This window comes from Schistocerca gregaria, chromosome 6 (genome assembly GCF_023897955.1).
Source record: "Schistocerca gregaria isolate iqSchGreg1 chromosome 6, iqSchGreg1.2, whole genome shotgun sequence".
NCBI lineage: Eukaryota > Metazoa > Arthropoda > Insecta > Orthoptera > Acrididae > Schistocerca > Schistocerca gregaria.
Genome location: NC_064925.1, coordinates 4,766,237 through 4,781,445, shown reverse-complemented (window position 1 = coordinate 4,781,445; position 15,209 = coordinate 4,766,237). Strand labels below are relative to the sequence as shown.

General features: G+C 43.6%; 1 protein-coding gene across 7 annotated transcripts in view; it reads right to left on the bottom strand.

Moving 5' to 3' along the window:
- The window catches only part of LOC126279134 (protein mothers against dpp-like), a 130,461-nt gene that overhangs the window by 16,274 nt on the left and 98,978 nt on the right, over positions 1 to 15,209 (bottom strand). For all 7 annotated transcript variants that reach the window (XM_049979629.1, XM_049979630.1, XM_049979635.1 and 4 more), the window contains one exon: positions 13,178 to 13,418. In XM_049979629.1, the coding sequence (XP_049835586.1) occupies positions 13,178 to 13,418 (241 nt within the window). The remainder of the gene's footprint in view (positions 1 to 13,177; positions 13,419 to 15,209) is intronic.

Genomic DNA, 15,209 nt, shown 5'->3' with positions numbered 1-15,209 from the left:
GCACGTGAAAAAAGTGCTATGCAAGTGAAAATGTTAAACGAAACTCCTCAAATGTGATATTAGAAAAAAGTGACAACTGACAATAAAATCCAAACAGAATACAGATATAAAGTGTTTAAATGTTATAATGTTCACTCGCTTCAAATATCTATTAACCTAAATTGGTCAATAATAAATTTTCTCATGTTAAGTTGACAGTGCTCACTTATAAAATATGGTTTACTACAATTAACATTACAGTTATTTCCTTTTGTGTTTCGAATGCTATTTTCAAGTAAGTGAGGAATTGTTCCGTCAAATATAAAGCAATAAACCAAGCATAAAAAGTACGTCACATTAGGGAACTTTAGCCCACTAAAGAATGGGTGTGGTGTTCTATACATGGTCTCCTTAATAAATGAGCTACACTTTCCAAAATTCTTCCATTAAACCAAAGTCGACCGTTCGCCTCACCTTCCATATTATCATCCTTACATACCCATTCCATTTCATATTGCTTTGCCATGTTATGCTAGATGTTTAATTGACATGACTGTGGCAAGCACTACACCATGAATATTGTATTAGAACATTACAGGATTGTTTCTCTTACTCATCTGCATTAACTTTCTCTCTCACCCTCTTTATACTTACTGACAACTACTTCAACTCAGAGGGGCAGACAAACAAACAAATCAAGGATATGGCCATGGGAATAAGGATGGCTTCTTCCTACATCAATCTTTTCATGGGTCACTTGGAGGTGGCTTTCCTGGAATCTATAAGCCTTGGCCCTTTTTTGGTTAAGATACAATGATGACATCTTTACCAAATGGATTCATGGTGAGGCTATAAAATTCCAGGAATCTCTAAATACTTTCTCCAAATTAAATTTCCTATTGTCCTGTTCTGAATCTCATACCAACATCCCTGATGTTAATCTCCCCCTCGCTGAAGGCCAGCTACACACTTCTGCTCACATTAAACTTATTAATAATCAACAGTACTTACAATTTGACAGCTGCCATCCTTTACATGTCAAACACTCTTTCCCCAACAGCCTTAGCATTTGAGGTAAACATATTTGTTCTGATGCAGACTCTTTACAGCAGTACACCACTATTCTCATCTCAACTTTCCTTGGATGTAATTATCCCACCAATCTAGTTCAAAAGCAGATTTCCTGGGCCATCACATCCAACCATGGCACTGCTGAACCTCCAAAAAACAACTTACGAGAACACCACTTGTTACTCAGTATTATCCTGGTCTTGAATTTATTAATAAGCTACTTCGACAAGGTCATGACATCCTAAAATCATGTCCTGAAATGAGGTCCGTTCTGTCTGATATTGTGCCGCCATACCTAAAATAGTTTTCATCGCCCTCCCATCTCCACAATAACCTTGTCAGATCCTATGCTCCTTCTGCACTCATCTCCCTACCCTATGGCTCCTACCCCCGTGACTGTCACTGCTGCATACTTGCCCCATGTATCCTCCTACCTCCATCTACACTAGCACTGTAACTGGCAAAACATTTACTATGAAACAGAGAGCCTCCTGTGAAATGGCATGTCATATACCAGCTGTGATGTAAACATTGTTTGGCCCTTTACATCAGCATAACAACTACCAATTCAGCAGTTAGAATGAACGGGCATAGATAGAGGGCGTATAATGGCAACATGCAATAACCTGTTGCAGCATGTGCATTAGAACATGACAGTCATGACCTCCTCAGTGCCTATTTCACAACACGTCATCTGGATTCTTCCCCAGACACCAGTTTCTCAGAACGCCACAGGTAGGAGCTGGTGCTACATGTCCTCCTCACCAGCCCACCTGGCCTTAAGTTTACATTAATTTCTTCAGTATCAGCATTTCTTTGTAGTAACTATTCCTTTCTTCACTCCATTTTAGTTCTCCACCTCTCTCATTTTCTGACGTGTGTTTTTCGCCACCCCCTCCCAACTCTCATCACATACAATTCACTTCGCTTTTCAATATTTAACTGGTGCATGGTGTTTTAGCAGTAATCTCTGTCTTGCATATTACCTTATGTTCCACCATTACACTCTCAGGTTTTCACATCTCCTGTGTTGCTGTTCCCAGTCTTTCCTTCTCATCCCGTCCAGTAAGTCTCACCCTGATCCTGGATGACTTTCCCGAACTCTACTCCTTTTCCTAAATGTCACCAGTCCTTTTCCTCCACCCCTCTTCCTTCCACTTCAGCCCTTCTGCCACAAGAAAGAGCCACTGCCTCCGAAAGCTTGCATAAGTAATACCTTTTATATGTGTGTTCCCCAGCTGTCGCTTGGTGAGTAGATTTTTAATCTATCCAATTACATTATATTTTCAAGGAATTTTATGATATCCGAACTTTGCTATGCTCAAGTATTTTAACCAATGTTAAAGACATTGGTCTATACATTTGCAGCCCCATTATTTTGTCCTTCTTATGTACAGGAGACCCCCAAGCATTTTTCCTGTAGCCCGTGGTATGAAATTTCACTAGGCATAAATCAGCAATAAATGCTGGCTAAGAAGGGAGCCATTGCCGTAGTAAAGAAAGCATTATTGATTTGATTGATGCATAAAGGGAAGACCAATGCTTGTTTGCTGATAAAACATCTGCCTATTAAAACAAACATCTGCATCTCAAACAGTCATTTTGCTACAAAACAACTCACTGCAGACCTTAAAACTTGAGGCAGCATAGGCAGGCGAGTTAGCCTTCACCGATGCCCTGTAAGGCATGTAGAATTATTGCTCAACTTGCTTCTTGGGGTATGAGCTTAACAGTACTGTATTAGTCATTTTGTAAACACACGTAATTTATGGCTTCACATTCAACATCCCTTTGAATTTGTGTAGAGACAGTGTCCCTTCCAAGGGACACCACATTACAGAAGGCACCTACACAAGTAACACCACGTTAAAAAAGGCACCTTCACTGCTACGCTAGAGTGTTTTCACACTTTGACAGTCCAGGACGATCCTGGCAATAACACAGAAGGCATACGCAAAACAGGAAGCCTCAACTGAAGAACCAAATGAAGTGTGTTTCACACCACAAAGCAGTGTGAAAACTGAGTAGTAGCAAAGCTAACTTCTGTAAGAAGTACAACTTGAAAGCAAAACTTGCTGGCCGAGAGGCAGTCTCACTACAGGACTTAAATAAAATAGCACTTGTGATGAAGCTAATGGAAGATTAATAGCTCCAAAAAACCAACAAACGAGCCTTAGAATTAAATGATACTCCACTCGAGAAAATGATAGATGGGCTGGTCTAACAAATGCAATGTGGACTATACGAAGTCTGCATCAACTTGGAACTGCCACGGTGATGTGACTGCTCTACAGGTGATGGTGTGGAAGGGTGAGAGGAGGAGTTATAGTCAGTGAGCAGATTGTGAAAAGAGGGATGTAATTCTGTGCAACTTCAAAAAGATTGCATGTCTTAGCATTGACGCATGTCTGTCGATGGTTCTCGAGCCTTGACATGCATCCAGAGAGATTAGCGTCTGTCTGCTAGGAATCAAATGGGTACGGTCAGTGAGCAAGATAGGCAGTGTCAGTGGGAGATAGATGAATGTTACAAGCAACAAATGTGGTGTCCAGACGGGCGTCTAACTGCCGGATGAATAGGTGTCCCACCTACAATGAATGTGATTTTGAGGGTGTCTGGCTGGTGGCGCAAGTTATTGATGCAATTCATTGTCATCTAAGTTGGCGAGTGAGTTTGGACCAATGCTGGTAATTACCTGCCACGACCCCTGTGATGACCAGGCAGAGAGTGATTACAAGAAAGTATTGTGCCTTTGGCTACTGAGTTGGTCCGGGCTGAGTTATCATTTTTGTGAGTAAGGATGTCCTCGTATTCCTGAAGCCATCCGTGGTCCTACCCTTGGTTCACCTCTTGCTGTTCCCTGTGTTTTGATGTGGACTATTGCCACGAGTACTTGTTATTAATATAGATTTCCAAGAACAGGCTACCAACTGATATATGAGTAAATTTACATATTCTGTGTTCTTTTAAATGAACTAGTGCTCAAAGCACTTAATTGCTTGAAAAGGGTAGCAGCCTGGTATCTGAAAAACAATTTTAACTGTGTTTGGGTGGGCTAGTGCCAGTAAGCTATTTACTTGTTGCTCATTTAATTTTTAAGAGGGGCCACCAATCAACATTTTCAGTAACTGCCACTTATTCTGTGTTCTTTTAAATGAGCTAGTCCCCGTAGGAATTAATTGTTTCCAAATTGGCAACAGCATGGTATCTGAATAACAAATTTAACTGAGTTTGCGGGGGTTAGTGGCTGTGAGCTATTTACTTGTTGCTAATCAAATTTGGAAGAGCGAGCTACCATCTATGATTTTGAGCAACCTTCTTTCTTTCTTTTTCTTTAATTGAACCAGTGGTAATATGTGTTGAAATTTTGTCACTGCAGCTTCATAATTATTTAGAACCATAAACTCATTTAGTATTTTCAAGTGACCGAGTGCGCATTAATAATTTGTGCCGTAACAGTTATTATGTATTTTCAAGTGTGTTAGTGATCAAAAGCTATCTGTCCGTCAAGATTCATAGATTATATTGCTTAGTAACAAGTTGTGTATAACTGTGATTGTTAATTAGATAATGTCCAATGGCTTTCCACTCCCGGACCTTTGCGCCCAAGCCTACCAGCTCCAACGTACCATTCCATACATGTCCTACCTGTGCTCAAAAGTGGATGGGAATTCGAACATAATACACAAATACAGAGATGATATAATGGTGAATGCATGTGCAACAACTGGAGTTAGTGATGAAGAGAAGAACAACTTTTATGAAAAGCTCTATGGAGAACATCAGCAATGGGAATGTGAAAAATTGTATTGGGAATTTCAATGATAAGTTGGTGTAAGATGAAATCTGTAGAACCTCAACAGGAATAGGAAGTCTAAATACAAAGACAAACAGTTCTGCAGCAAGCTGAAAGTGTTCCAAAAATCTCACCACCTTGTGTTACCAGTTTCACAGCTTATAAACTTCCACATGGGAAAAATATATTAAAAACAAAGATTCCAAGACTTACCAAGCGGGAAAGTGCAGGTAGATATGCACAATGAATAAAACACACACACACAGAATTTCGAGCTTTCGCAACAGTAGGATGCTTCGTCAGGAAAGAGGGAAGGAAAAGGAAAGTTGAAAGGATGTGGGTTTTAAGGGAGAGGGTAAGGAGTCATTCCAGTCCCGGGAGCGGAAAGACTTACCTTAGGGGGAAAAAAGGATAGGTATATACTCGCGCGCGCGCGCGCACACACACACACACACACACACACACACACACACACACACACACACACACACACACACACACACAAGCAGACATATTTAAAGCCAAAGAGTTTGGGCAGAGATGTCAGTCGAGGCGGAAGTGTAGAGGTAAAGATGATGTTGAATGACAGGTGAGGCATGAGTGGCGGCAACTTGAAATTAGCGGAGATTGAGGCCTGGTGGATAACGAGAAGAGAGGATATATTGAAGGGCAAGTTCCCATCTCCGGAGTTTGGATAGGTTGGTGTTGGTGGGAAGTATCCAGATAACTCGGACGGTGTAACACTGTGCCAAGATGTGCTGGCCGTGCACCAAGGCATGTTTAGCCACAGGGTGATCCTCATTACCAACAAACACTGTCTGCCTGTGTCCATTCATGCGAATGGACAGTTTGTTGCTGGTCATTCCCACATAGAAAGCGTCACAGTGTAGGGAGGTCAGTTGGTAAATCACATGGGTGCTTTCACACGTGGCTCTGCCTATGATCGTGTACACCTTCCGGGTTACAGGACTGGAGTAGGTGGTGGTGGGAGGGTGCATAGGACAGGTTTTACACCGGGGGCAGTTGCAAGGGGTAGGAGCCAGAGGATAGGGAAGGTGGTTTGGGGATTTCATAGGGATGAACCAAGAGGTTACGAAAGTTAGGTGGACGGCAAAAAGACATTCTTGGAGGAGTGGGGAGGATTTCATGAAGGATGGATCTCATTTCGGGGCAGGATTTTAGGAAGTCGTATCCCTGCTGGAGAGCCACATTCAGAGTCTGATCCAGTCCCGGGAAGTACCCTGTCACAAGTGGGGCACTTTTGGGGTTCTTCTGTGAGAGGTTCTGGGTTTGAGGGGATGAGGAAGAGCTCTGGTTATCTGCTTCTCTACCAGGTCGGGAGGGTAGTTGCGGGATGCGAAAGCTGTTTTCAGGTTGTTGGTGTAATGGTCGAGGGTTTCAGGACTGGAGCAGATTCGTTTGCCACGAAGGCCTAGGCTGTAGGGAAGGGACCGTTTGATATGGAATGGGTGGCAGCTGTCATAATGGAGGTACTGTTGCTTGTTGGTGGGTTTGATGTGGACGGAAGTGTGAAGCTGGCCATTGGACAGATGGAGCGTCAAGGAAAGTGGCATGGGATTTGGAGTAGGATGGAACCAAAGGAGTTGAGGTTGGAGAGGAAATTCTGTAGTTTGTTCTTCACTGTGAGTCCAGATCATGAAGATGTCGTCAATAAATCTGTACCAAACTTTGGGTTGGCAGGCTTGGGTAACCAAGGCTTCCTCTAAGCGACCCATAAATAGGTTGGCATGCGACGGGGCCATCCTGGTACCCACGGCTGTTCCCTTTAATTGTTGGTATGTCTGGCCTTCAAAAGTGAAGAAGTTGTGGGTCAGGATGAAGCTGGCTAAGGTGACGAGGAAAGAGGTTTTAGGTAGGGTGGCAGGTGATCGGCGTGAAAGGAAGTGCTCCATTGCAGCGAGGCCCTGGACGTGCAGGATATTCGTGTATAGGGAAGTGGCATCAATGGTTACAAGGATGGTTTCCTGGGGTAACAGACTGAGTACGGATTCCAGGCGTTCGAGAAAGTGGTTGGTGTCTTTGATGAAGGATGGGAGACTGCATGTAATGGGTTGAAGGTGTTGATCTACGTAGGCAGAGATACGTTCTGAGGGGGCTTGGTAACCAGCTACAATGGGGCGGCCAGGATGTTTGGGTTTGTGAATTTTAGGAAGTGGGTAGAAGGTAGGAGTGCGAGGTGTCGGTGGGGTCAGGAGTTTGATGGAGTCAGGTGAAAGGTTTTGTAGGGGGCCTAAGGTTATGAGGATTCCTTGGAGCTCCGCCTGGACATAACGTATGGGATGGGATTACCTTGGCAAACTTTGTATGTAGAATTGTCTGAAAGCTGACGCAGTCCCTCAGCCACACACTCCCGACGATCAAGTACCATGGCCGTGGAACCCTTGTCAGCCGGAAGAATGATGATGGATCGGTCAGCTTTCAGATCACGGATAGCCTGGGCTTCGGCTGTGGTGATGTTGGGAGTAGGACTAAGGTTTTTCAAGAAAGATTGAGAGGCAAGGCTGGAAGTGAGAAATTCCTGGAAGGTTTGGAGAGGGTGATTTTGAGGAAGAGTAGGTTGAGGTTTGCTGGAAAGGTTGTGGAGGGTGAGTGAGTTGCCTTTCTGGAGGTGAGAAACCAGGAGATTGGACAGTTTTTTTTGAGGTGGAGGGTGGCATGCTGTTCTAATTTGAGGTTGGCCTGTAGGAGGATGCTATGAACAGCCGGTGTGGATGTGGGAGAGGAAAGATTGAGGACTTTGATTTGGGATAGGAGTTGACGGGTGTGTTCATTGGCCGAGTCGATGTATAGGTGAAGGATTAGGCGGGTGAGGGCTATGGATTGTGCAGTTTGGAACTGGTATAAGGACTGATGGAAAGAAGGATTGCAGCCATAGATGGGAACTTTAAGTGTGAGGCCTTTGGGAGTAATGCCAAATGTCAGACAAGCCTGAGTAAATAAAATATGGGAGCGTAATCTGGCTAGGGTGAAGGCATGTTTGCGGAGGGAATGTAAATAAAATTTAATGGGGTCGTTGTAGGGATGTCGTGAGGTTGACATGGTATTAGAAGGTGGAAAGGGTAATATAAGGTTAAAGTGAAAGCGAAAGGCGTCCCCGGAGGCTGATCAGAAAGCCTCCCCGGTGCGTCTGACAAACCGGTTTCAGGCACTGTCTCTGGCTGAGCCAGATGCAGCCGCCTGCCCTGTTTCAGAGGATCATTCTCAGCCTTCAAGGTCCGGGCAATCGCAGAGGGTGGGCTTACTGGTAGTTGGGAGCTCCAATGTTAGGCGCGTAATGGGGCCCCTTAGGGATATGGCGGCTAAGGAGGGGAAGAAATCCAGTGTGCACTCCGTGTGCATTCCGGGAGGAGTCATTCCTGATGTGGAAAGGGTCCTTCCGGATGCCATGAAGAGCACAGGGTGCAGCCAGCTGCAGGTGGTGGCACATGTCGGCACTAATGACGTGTGTCGCTTTGGATCTGAGGAAATTCTCTCTGGATTCCAGCGGCTATCTGATTTGGTGAAGGCTGCCGGTCTTGCTTACGAGATGAAGGCAGAGCTCACCATCTGCAGCATCGTTGACAGAACCGACTGCGGACCTTTGGTGCAGAGCCGGGTGGAGGGTCTGAATCAGAGGCTCAGACGGTTTTGCGACCGTATTGGCTGCAGATTCCTTGACTTGCGCCATAGGGTGGTGGGGTTTCGGGTTCCGCTGAATAGGTCAGGAGTTCACTACACTCAGCTGGCGGCTACACGGGTAGCGGAGGCTGTGTGGCATGGACTGGGCGGTTTTTTAGGTTAGAAGGCCTCGGGAAAGTGTGGGATGGGCTGCAATGTCAAAGGGTGCTTGGCAATTACAGGACGTGCTTGGATCAAGGAACAGTCGGAATTATAGTTGTAAATTGTTGTAGTTGCGCTGGAAAAGTCCCTGAGCTTCAAGCGCTAATAGAAAGCACAGAAGCTGATATCGTTATAGGTACAGAAAGCTGGCTAAAGCCTGAAATAAGTTCTGCAGAAATTTTTACGAAGTCTCAGACGGTGTTCAGGAAAGATAGATTAGGGAGAATTGGTGGTGGAGTGTTTGTGTCTGTCAGTAGTGGTTTATCTTGTAGTGAAGTCGAAGTAGATACTCCGTGCGAATTGGTGTGGGTGGAGGTTATACTTAACAGCCGAATTAAGTTAATAATTGGCTCCTTCTACCGACCCCCAGACTCCGATGATACAGTTGTGGAACAGTTCAGAGAAAGTTTGAGTCTCGTAACAAATAAATACCCCACTCATACGGTTATAGTTGGTGGGGACTTCAACCTACCCTCGGTATGTTGGCAAAAATACTTGTTTAAAACCGGTGGTAGGCACAAAACGTCTTCCGAGATTGTCCTAAATGCATTCTCCGAAAATTATTTAGAGCAGTTAGTCCACGAACCCACGCGAATTGTAAATGGTTGCGAAAACACACTTGACCTCTTGGCCACAAACAATCCAGAGCTGATAGAGAGCATCATGACTGATACAGGGATTAGTGATCACAAGGTCATTGTAGCTAGGCTCAATACCATTTCTTCCAAATCCATCAGAAACAAACGCAAAATAATTTTATTTAAAAAAGCGGATAAAGTGCCACTAGAAGCCTTCCTAAAAGACAATTTCCATTCCTTCCGAACTGACTATGCGAATGTAGACGAGATGTGGCTCAAATTCAAAGATATAGTAGCAACAGCAATTGAGATATTCATACCTCATAAATTGGTAAGGTCCGAACGCTGTTGCAGAGGCAACGGAAAAAGCATGCGAAGTTCAGAAGAACGCGAAATCCTGAAGATGGGCTAAAATTTACAGACGCGCGAAACTTGGCACATACTTCGATGCGAGATGCCTTTAATAGGTTCCACAACGAAACATTGTCTCGAAATTTGGTAGAAAATCCGAAGAAATTCTGGTCGTATGTAAAGTACACAAGCGGCAAGACGCAGTCAATACCTTCGCTGCGCAGTGCCGATGGTACTGTTATCGACGACTGTGCTGCTAAAGCGGAGTTATTGAACGCAGTTTTCCGAAATTCCTTCACCAGGGAAGACGAATGGAATATTCCAGAATTTGAAACACGAACATCTGCTAGCATGAGTTTCTTAGAAGTAGATACCTTAGGGGTTGCGAAGCAACTCAAATCGCTTGATACGGGCAAGTCTTCAGGTCCAGATTGTATACCGATTAGGTTCCTTTCAGATTACGCTGATACTATAGCTCCCTACTTAGCACTCATATACAACCGCTCGCTCACCGATAGATCTGTACCTACAGATTGGAAAATTGCGCAGGTCGCACCAGTGTTCAAGAAGGGTAGTAGGAGTAATCCATTTAACTACAGACCTATATCATTGACGTCGGTTTGCAGTAGGGTTTTGGAGCATATACTGTATTCAAACATTATGAATGACCTCGAAGAGAACGATCTATTGACACGTAATCAGCATCGCTTCAGAAAACATCGCTCTTGTGCAACGCAGCTAGCTCTTTATTCGCACGAAGTAATGGCCGCTATCAACAGGGGATCTCAAGTTGATTCCGTATTTCTAGATTTCCGGAAAGCTTTTGACACCGTCCCTCACAAGCGACTTCTAATCAAGCTGCGGAGCTATGGGGTATCGTCTCAGTTGTGCGACTGGATTCGTGATTTCCTGTCAGGAAGGTCGCAGTTCGTAGTAATAGATGGCAAATCATCGAGTAAAACTGAAGTGATGTCAGGTGTTCCCCAGGGAAGCGTCCTGGGACCTCTACTGTTCCTGATCTATATAAATGACCTGGGTGACAATCTGAGCAGTTCTCTTAGACTGTTCGCAGATGATGCTGTAATTTACTGTCTAGTAAGGTCATCCGAAGACCAGTATCAGCTGCAAAGCGATTTAGAAAAGATTGCTGTATGGTGTGTCAGGTGGCAGTTGACGCTAAATAACGAAAAGTGTGAGATGATCCACATGAGTTCCAAAAGAACTCCGTTGGAATTCGATTACTCGATAAATAGTACAATTCTCAAGGCTGTCAATTCAACTAAGTACCTGGGTGTTAAAATTACGAACAACTTCAGTTGGAAGGACCACATAGATAATATTGTCGGGAAGGCGAGCCAAAGGTTGCGTTTCATTGGCAGGACACTTAGAAGATGCAACAAGTCCACTAAAGAGACAGCTTACACTACACTCGTTCGTCCTCTGTTAGAATATTGCTGCGCGGTGTGGGATCCTTACCAGGTGGGATTGACGGAGGACATCGAGAGGGTGCAAAGAAGGGCAGCTCGTTTTGTATTATCGTGTTATAGAGGAGAGAGTGTGGCAGATATGATACACGAGTTGGGATGGAAGTCATTACAGCATAGACGTTTTTCGTCGCGGCGAGAGCTTTTTACGAAATTTCAGTCACCAACTTTCTCTTCCGAATGCGAAAATATTTTGTTGAGCCCAACCTACATAGGTAGGAATGATCATCAAAATAAAATAAGAGAAATCAGAGCTCAAACAGAAAGGTTTAGGTGTTCGTTTTTCCCGCTCGCTGTTCGGGAGTGGAATAGTAGAGAGTTAGTATGATTGTGGTTCGATGAACCCTCTGCCAAGCACTTAAATGTGAATTGCAGAGTAGTTATGTAGATGTAGAAATGGAAATATATATAGGGAGAGATAAAGGTGTGAAAAAAGTTGAAAAAGTGTTGGTTTGAGATGAGCTATGTTGATCCTGTGCTGAACTTAGGTTGGTGAACAACAGTGAGTGCAAAGGTTAGGTAGTGGTGTTGTCTTCAAAACACGTTAAAGGGTGGGGAAATTCAGGAAAATTACGAAAAAAAATTCTCGAAAAAAATTTCCTGAAAAAAAATCTCGAAAAAAACGCGTGTGAATGTATTCAAAGGACTGGTTGTGTACTGGCAGGTTATGAGAATGAGGCTAACAATTGTTTGATGAAGAAATAATAACGTTTAAACCTGTGGGAAGCTGCTAAAAAATGATCGGTTATGTGGGAAAAACAGGAATAGAAATAAAACGAAAGTTGTTGGAAATAGCTGAGATGGTTGTTTAATGGGTGAAAGGAACTGAAGCTGTAAAATAGTATTCATGAGTTTACACGTAATGTTTGTAAACTTGGAACAGTGGATTTTATACCAGCGGTTATGTTGAAAGCGTTAAAAATTTTTAGGTTATGGTTTGGAAGTAAATTACGTATTATTGAATATAATTAGGCAGGATAAAATGTATGGTAGATTACGAAAAAAGGGAAGATGAATACAAAGTGAAACTACTTGTACAAACAAAAAGACAAAGTAAGACGATAGAGAAGATTTCGAAATGCAACAGAGACAATAACAAACGTAATTGTTGGGTTCAAATTAATGATGATGTAAATAAAATAGAAAGAAACTTCCACATGGGAAAAATATATTAAAAACAAAGATTCCAAGACTTACCAAGCGGGAAAGCGCCAGTAGATAGGCACAATAAATAAAACACACAAACACACACACAGAATTTCGAGCTTAATATATTTTTCCCATGTGGAAGTTTCTTTCTATTTTTTATATATATAAAATATATAAATATATAAAATAGAAAGAAACTTCCACATGGGAAAAATATATTAAAAACAAAGATTATAAGACTTACCAAGCGGGAAAGCGCCGACAAACAGGCACAATGAACAAAACACACAAACACACACACAGAATTACTAGCTTTCGCAACCGATGGTTGCTTGTTCAGGAAGGAGAGGGAAAGACGAAAGGATGTGGGTTTTAAGGGAGAGGGTAAGGAGTCATTCCAATCCCGGGAGCGGAAAGACTTCCCTTATGGGAAAAAAAGACAGGTGTACACTCGCGCAATCACGCGCGCGCACACACACACACACACACACACACACACACACACACACACACACACACACACACACATCCATCCGCACATACACAGACACAAGCAGACATATTTAAAGGCTTTAAAGGCTTTAAATATGTCTGCTTGTGTCTGTGCGGATGGATATGTGTGTGTGTGCGAGTGTACACCTGTCTTTTTTTCCCCTAAGGGAAGTCTTTCTGCTCCCGGGATTGGAATGACTCCTTACCCTCTCCCTTAAAACCCACATTCTTTCGTCTTTCCCTCTCCTTCCTGAAGAAGCAAACATCGGTTGCGAAAGCTAGTAATTCTGTGTGTGTGTTTTGTTCATTGTGCCTGTCTGCCGGCGCTTTCCCGCTTGGTATATATAACAATGCACAAGATTTTACTTATTCATTTATATAACATCTGAAGTACTCATTCTCCAATTTCATGTTTAGTATTTACAATATAGACTTACCTTATAGTACACATTTTTGTTAGTTCATACACTGCTTCAAAGCCATGATTCACACTCTGTGACAGTAACTGTGCAAATTCTTGATTGTTGAATATCTTAAGAGAACAACTGGGTGGTATTTTGCACACTGTACTCGGATGAAATCCATGATGGTGATTACAGTTCCGTGACTGTACAAAAATGGCACTGTCAGATTTATTTTGAGCATACACTTCACCTCCAATATAAACTAACTGAACACCTGGAACAAAAGAATTATCATTATTACAACTCTCGCATGATGATAAAGAACACACCAATTGTTCTACAGATTTCACACTTATACTGAATCAAGACATGGTTTCTATAAGTCATGCACTTGAACATCCAGTTTCTTTCTGCTCCCCCCCCCCCCCCCTCCATTCTAATAACTTGTCATCATAACGTTAATCAGACAGTGTTATTCAAAAAGTTATACAAGTCTTAGCTGCCACAACAAAGTCAGAAATCATAGGCTGCTGCTCTCCATAGACATGATACGTTGAACTGGAGACAGCCATGATAAAAAGACTTGTCACATTTAAGCTTTTAGCCAAAGCTTTCTTCTGAAAAGAAAAACACACATATTTACACAATCAAGCATCCACTCCCCCCCAACACACACACACACACACACACACACACACACACACACACACACACGCACGCATCAAAGCCCTGATGAAGTATGTGGTAAAGTTACTCCAGTCCAGGGTGGTACTGGGTGACAAAGGGGGGCACTCGTGTGTAGCTTGTTCTTGGCAGTGGTGGGAGGGTTGGGCAAGTGTGGGGATATGCACAGGGAATCTATTGGTTGACTGAAGCTAGGGAATGGTGCCTGTCTGTGGAGGTCTTTGCAAAACCTTCAGTATACTGGGCAAGGGAACTCCTGCTACTGAAGATACCCCATCCCCAGACATCCCGGCTGTATGGGAGTGAGTTTTTTGGCATGCAAGGGATGACAGCTGTCAAAATACAGGTACTGTTGGTGGGTTTAATGTGGACAGAGGTGCATATGGATCCTTCAGAGAGATGAATGTCAATTTCCAGCACCATGTGAAGTGAATGGGAGAGAAGGTGAAGGGTTGAGGGTAGGGTGCCTTGACCCTGATTTCAGATATTGGAAATATCACCAATCAATCTGAACCAGACCAGAGGTTTCAAGTTTTGGAAGGCTGTGAAGGTTTCCTCTAGACCGACATAAATATGTTGACTTGGAGGGGGAAGAAAGTCATGTGAGTGCTATGACTGTGCCATGGATTTGTTCATATGCCTTCCCTACAAATGAGATCTAATTTGTTTTACGATATAGGTTGTAAGGTGTATGAGGAATGAAGTAGTGAATTCCGAGTCTGAAAGACTTGGGAGAGTAAGAGGTTTAATACCAGAAGACCATAGGCATGGGAAGTGTTGGTGTATATAGGGAAGTTATGCCAACAGTGATGATTAGAGGTCCAGAAAGTAAAGGGGTGGGGACGGTGGGAAGTCTGTGAAATTAGCAGTTGGTATCTTTGATGTGAGAGACTAGATTTCGGACAGTTGGTTGGAAGTGTTGGTCAATGAGAGCAGAAATCCTTTCAGCAAGAGTACAATAACCAGCCAGCAAACCACACAATAACCCTGGGTTCAGTGTGGGGTGGTGATGAGGTGGGGTGGACTGCTGTGGCCTTCTGTGTTGTTGTAAACTACTGAGGGCAATGGCAGGATGGAGCCTCTACATTGTTTCTAGGCCCATGGTTCAATACACAATACGCTTTCGGTAACCTACTGTAGCCACACGCTCCACCCAACTGTTTTGCCCCCCCCCCCCCCCCCCCCCCCCCCTCTGCCCTGTCACCTGCCAATCTTTTCCCCTTCTCTATCCCTCTTAGCTCTGCTCCCTGTTTTTCTCCCTCTGTTCTTCTCCCTCAGCCACACAACACTGTGCCTGAGAGCCTTGTCCCATTTTCTGTGTGCTCCAGTACACTGCACCGATCACTGATTCATCTTCCCCACCTGTCCCTCCGATTCCTCT